Below are 6000 nucleotides of genomic sequence, written 5' to 3'. Positions count from 1 at the left end.
CAAGTAGTTATTTGCTTCTATCATAACAATAATATTCCAGATGAAACGTGTTCCATGTGATTGTGATTTATATAATTAATAAAATGAATTTTTTGGACTGTAATTTTTATTAGTTTCAAGTGTTTTGATGTGGAAGGGACCTTCTGGTTTCACCATTATCCAGGTCTGTGTCTTCAGAGATTTTAGGTGACTTTGAACCTATGAATCCTTTAAATTATTGTTAAACTCCTTATATCAGGGGTCAGGAACCTTTTTGGCTGAGAGAGCCATGAACGCCACATATTTAAAATGTTATTCCGTAAGAGCCATACAATATGCCCCAAGTAGATGGGTAGTCCCAGTGTCACGGGTCCTGCGATCTACGTCTCGGTTCACAGGCACACCCATGCCCCTCTCCATGGCGGCTCCCCTTTCCGAGCTCACTTACCTCTCCACGTTCCTGCTCCCATCCCAGTACTCGCAGATTTAAAGGGCCAGGAAGTGCTTACCCACTTTCCGGGTTCCTATAAAGACCAGCGGCTCCCAGCATTCCACGCCGGATCTTAGTGCTTCATGCCTATGATACTCCCAGTAAATAGGTAGCCACAGCACATGCTCCCAGTATATAGGTAGCCACAGCACATGCCCCCAGTATAAAGGTAGCCACAGCACATGCCCCCAGTATATAGGTAGACACAGCACATGCCCCCGGTATATAGGTAGCCACAGCACATGCCCCCAGTATATAGGTAGCCACAGCACATGCTCCCAGTATATAGGTAGCCACAGCACATGCTCCCAGTATATAGGTAGCCACAGCACATGCTCCCAGTATATAGGTAGCCACAGCACATGCCCCCAGTATATAGGTAGCCACAGCACATGCTCCCAGTATATAGGTAGCCACAGCACATGCCCCCAGTATATAGGTAGCCACAGCACATGCCCCCAGTATATAGGTAGCCACAGCACATGCTCCCAGTATATAGGTAGCCACAGCACATGCTCCCAGTAGATAGGTAGCCACAGCACATGCCCCCAGTATATAGGTAGCCACAGCACATGCTCCCAGTATATAGGTAGCCACAGCACATGCTTCCCATGAGGTAGGTAGCCACAGCACATGACCCCCAGTAGATAGGTAGCAACAGCACATGCCTCCCAGTAGATAGGTAGTCACAACACATACTCCCAGTACATAGGTAGTCACAGCACATACTCCCAGTAGATAGGTATCCCCAGCACATACTCCCAGTAGATAGGTAGCCACAGCACATGCCCCCAGTAGATAGGTAGTCACAGCACATACCCCCAGTACATAGGTAGTCACAGCACATACTCCCAGTAGATAGGTATCCCCAGCACATACTCCCAGTAGATAGGTATCCCCAGCACATACTTCCAGTAGATAGGTAGCCCCAGCACATACTCCCAGTAGATAGGTAGCCACAGCACATACCCCCAGTAGATAGGTAGCCACAGCACATACCCCCAGTAGATAGGTAGCCACAGCACATGCCCCCAAGTAGATAGGTAGCCACAGCACATACTCCCAGTAGATCGGTAATCACAGCACATGCCCCTAAGTAGATAGGTAGCCACAGCCAACTCCTCATCACTCCCACGCTCTTCTCTTTGACCCAGGCTTAGACGATGATGGCGATGGCACCTGGGTCATAAAAAGGACGTAGGCAGCGGTAACATCACTGCCTGTGTCCAGTGATCAGTCTAACAGACACACAGCAGCCATCACTATTTATGAAAGATCTGTCAGAGAGCCAGAAGCAGCCAACAAAAGAGCCGTATTGGGCTCCCGAGCCATAGGTTCCCTACCCCTGCCTTATATCATCAGGATCTGTATTCAGTATCCCCCCGAAAGTCTCAAGGACCTGTGTGATCTGGACATGCATACCATCAAATGAGGCAATTCTCTGGTCATCCTTTCTTCAATTCTTTGGATTTAGGAGGTCATGTTGATCCGCTGCCTTTAGGGTCCCCCTTCTCTTGATGCGCCCCTTTAGGTCCCCCACTACCACGTCTCTCTGTAGTGAGCGGCATGGAGTTGGAGGTGCAATGAAGTCACGTGCCTCCTGCATGCTTAGTGCTATGGGACAATGGTGGAGCAGGGAGCTAACAAATTTTGCCCAAACAGTGCAACAAATATCCCAACGCCCGGGGACTTCTTGGGCCCGATCCAAATGATACCATGGGAGAGTTTTTTGGTGTGCAAGCCTTGAAATAATCAAAATTCCTGGTGCATGGTCAGGTATTGCCACTATTTTCCCCCTTATGTAACCTTCACACCAGGTGGGCATGGACGGGAGTGATCGACTTTACTCAAAGTGCCTTTCTGAGTATAATAAATACTTTTTAGCCATGATTTTGGTTTTATGAATGTGCACCTTGGATCTCTACTGAACACAAAATAAAGAAAAGATTACAGCTCAAAGATCTTTCAAAGAGCAGTGGAAGACTTACCTTGACTGAAGATCTGGATTCCTGGAATATTGTGGTGGTAGCAGTTTGTCATTTACTCAATGGAGATGAGAGAACACAATATGAGGAGGAGATTAGGGTCCACAATATGAGGGGGAGATGAGAGGACACAATATGAGGAGGAGATGAGGGGCCACAATATGAGGGGGAGATGAGAGGACACAATATGAGGAGGAGATGAGAGGACACAATATGAGGAGGAGATGAGAGGACACAATATGAGGAGGAGATGAGAGGACACAATATGAGGGGAGATGAGAGGACACAATATGAGGGAGAGATGAGAGGACACAATATGAGGGGGAGATGAGAGGACACAATATGAGGGGCCACAATATGAGGAGGAGATGAGGGGCCACAATATGAGGGGGAGGTGAGAGGACACAATATGAGGAGGAGATGAGAGGACACAATATGAGGGGGAGATGAGAGGCCACAATATGAGGGGGAGATGAGAGACCACAATATGAGGGGGAGATGAGAGGACACAATATGAGGAGGAGATGAGAGACCACAATATGAGGAGGAGATGAGAGGCCACAATATGAGGAGGAGATGAGAGACCACAAAATGAGGAGGAGATGAGAGGACACAAAATGAGGAGGAGATGAGAGGACACAATATGAGGGGGAGATGAGAGACCACAATATGAGGGGGAGATGAGAGGACACAATATGAGGAGGAGATGAGAGACCACAATATGAGGAGGAGATGAGAGACCACAAAATGAGGAGGAGATGAGAGGACACAATATGAGGGGGAGATGAGAGACCACAATATGAGGAGGAGATGAGAGGACACAATATGAGGAGGAGATGAGAGACCACAATATGAGGAAGAGATGAGAAACCACAATATGAGGGGGAGATGAGAGGACACAATATGAGGGGGAGATGAGAGGCTACAATATGAGGGGGAGATGAGAGGACACAATATGAGGAGGAGATGAGAGGCTACAATAGGATGAGAACATATGAGAGCAGATTAGATGGGGCTTCTTTTCCCTGATCTTTGATACTCATCCTGGACACAGCTTCTTACTCTGTGCTGTTCAGCTACAGCTGAGTAGAAATAGTTAAACCCGCCCTCTGCTTTCTAAGCGTCATTAATAAAAATAGTTTTGTTTCTCTCTTCCTCCTCTGTCAGCCATGGCGTCTGCCGACCTGAGAGAGGAGCTGGACTGCTCCATCTGTCTGACCACTTATACAGATCCTGTAATGCTGAGATGTGGACACAACTTCTGCCGGGTCTGTATTGATCGTGTGCTGGATACACAGGAATTTCCATCACCATGAGCAGCATCAGGAGGAGATCACCGGGATCTTCTGCTCTTACTGTGTGGACTCTCCTGTACCTGCTGTGATGTCCTGTCTACATTGTGAGGCTTCTCTGTGTGATAAACACCTGAAAGTCCACAGCAAGTCACCAGAACACGTCTTATCTGACCCCAGCACTTCCCTGGAGAACCGGAAATGTCCTGTCCATAAGAAGATCCTGGAATATTACTGCACTGAGGATGCTACTTGTATCTGTGTGTCGTGCAGTTTGGCCGGAGAACATCGGGGACACCGGGTGGAGACGCTGGATGAGGCCTCTGAGAAGAAAAAGGATGAACTAAAAAATGTTCTTCAGAAACTGATCACAAAGAGAGAGGAGACTGAGGGAAGAGTCCAGAGTCTGGAGGAGCGCAGGAGAAAAGCTCAAGAAAAAGCATCTGGAGAAGCTGAGAGAGTCACTGCCCTGTTTATAGACATCAGGAGACGACTGGACGACCTGGAGAAGAGGGTCCTGAGTGACATCTCCAGGCAGGAGAAGGAAAAGTCCCTCTCACTGTCTGCTGTGATCCAGAAGCTGGAGATACAGAAGGACGAGCTGTCCAGGAAGATGAGGCACATTGAGGAGCTGTGTAACATGACTGATCCACTGACTGTGTTACAGGAACCAGACACAGGTGACTTGTGTGATCCTGAGGAGGGGGGAGGTGATGAGGACACAGGGGGACATGATAACCAGCGCCATGATGTAGATGGTCTGGATGTGACTGTGATCTCAGACACATTACACACTGGATTACTTAGCGTTTTGACCAAATCAATGCCTAAATTTTATGCGAAGGGAACAAATGACCTAAGTTTGCGCTTAAAACAAGTTACGTGTGGGTTCACCTCCTAAAAAAGTAAATAAGACAAAAGCACCTTGCAGTGAAGTCCGTAAAGAGGAGACCACACTATGCTCATTGTCATGATTGATGATGATGATGTCAATTAGAGTTTTTTCCATTCTGCTCTACACATTTATATTAGACATCCCCCAACTTAGATGGAGTCTACCTTCTCCCCAATCTGCCAAGTTGAGGATGCCGCCCAGACACACTTTTCATGTTTCCCAGAAATCTGTCAGTTTAGTGAAAATTCAGTTTTTATCTGCAACACTCTCGCCGATGCAAGGCAGAGCTGTGTTTGCGAATACGTCCCACCATGTAGCTTGCATCCTGTGTAGGGTCTGACTAGCCCCACAGCATGTCACTACATAGTCCTTATAGGACATAGGGGAACACTGCAGTGGTAGAACCTGCCTGGTAAGGCAGGAGTTAAGTGTTTTGTGTGATGTCAGATGTGTCAGCCAATCACATGTGTTACACTCTGTTTCTGTGAGCTGAGATGTAATTGGAGGAGCAGCCACCACCTGACCAGTGGGAGTAACAAAACCCCTGGCGAGGAATGTTCTAGAGAGCAGTTAGCTGAGCAGTAGCTCAGAAGCAGACTCTGAGGAGTCTGTGCAGTCAGCATACCAGATCAGAGCAGGTGAGCCCGGCTCCCTGCCTGAAGAGTGGAGCAAATAGCTAGTTAGCGAGAGGAAAGGGGTATCATCCTACCTTCAAGGGTGATACCTGAAGCAATCCAGGATAAAGCTGAAGCATCCTTCCAGGACACAGCTACCTCCCAGCCTGCCCTTTGCATCCAGGCTGATGATCTACATCCTGTGGCTCCCTCCAACTACATCTCCAGCACTCCACCATCCTGTTAAGGCACGTTGCTAATGTTCCTGTCGGTTCCAATAAAGAACTGTAAGTTGTTTTTGTTCAACGTCTTTTCCCCCGTCTGGTCCCTGCTACTACGGCTGTCACCATCACGGGCACCCTGTCCACCACCCAGAGACTCATCCTCTAGACACCAAAGGGTTGCCCCAGGGAGAACCGCTATAGCAGCCTCTCCCTCATAATTTCTAAGCCAACACCACCCTGCTGGAGACCTGCCAGGCTGTAGGACAGCCCTCCGGTTCCCCATACCAAGCACCGTGACACTAGCGTGCCTAGGCCGCAACCGCCAGCCACTCAGGTACTGCGGGCCCCGGCTGACTCCAGGCCCCAAGAAAAGGTTAGGCCCCGGTGGGGGATGTTGCATATCCTTTTGAGGATTAGCTTCTCAGTGCACTGGGGGCGGGGCCATTCCTTCTTGTGCACCTGTTCTCCTCACTGTGCAATGCCTGCTATGTCCCAGCACTGTCTATTACATAATAATAGTC

The 6000-nt window shown here is 48.6% G+C and overlaps 1 protein-coding gene across 1 annotated transcript; it reads left to right on the top strand.

The window, feature by feature from the left end:
• The first annotated feature begins 3606 nt into the window (after nucleotides 1-3606).
• On the top strand, nucleotides 3607-5701 carry LOC140128850 (tripartite motif-containing protein 29-like). The gene has a single exon (XM_072150553.1). The coding sequence runs from the start codon at nucleotides 3838-3840 to the stop codon at nucleotides 4645-4647; it is 810 nt and encodes a 269-aa protein (XP_072006654.1). The 5' UTR covers nucleotides 3607-3837; the 3' UTR covers nucleotides 4648-5701.
• The last annotated feature ends 299 nt before the right edge of the window (nucleotides 5702-6000 follow it).

The sequence above is a fragment of the Engystomops pustulosus genome, chromosome 4 (genome assembly GCF_040894005.1).
Source record: "Engystomops pustulosus chromosome 4, aEngPut4.maternal, whole genome shotgun sequence".
Classification (NCBI taxonomy): domain Eukaryota; kingdom Metazoa; phylum Chordata; class Amphibia; order Anura; family Leptodactylidae; genus Engystomops; species Engystomops pustulosus.
The sequence above is the reverse complement of the archived record's forward strand: the minus strand, read 5'-3'. Positions and strand labels throughout refer to the sequence as shown.

Excerpts from the sequence above, each read along its gene's own strand:
- LOC140128850 (XM_072150553.1), top strand. The coding sequence starts at position 3,838 with ATGTCCTGTCTACATTGTGAGGCTTCTCTGTGTGATAAACACCTGAAA.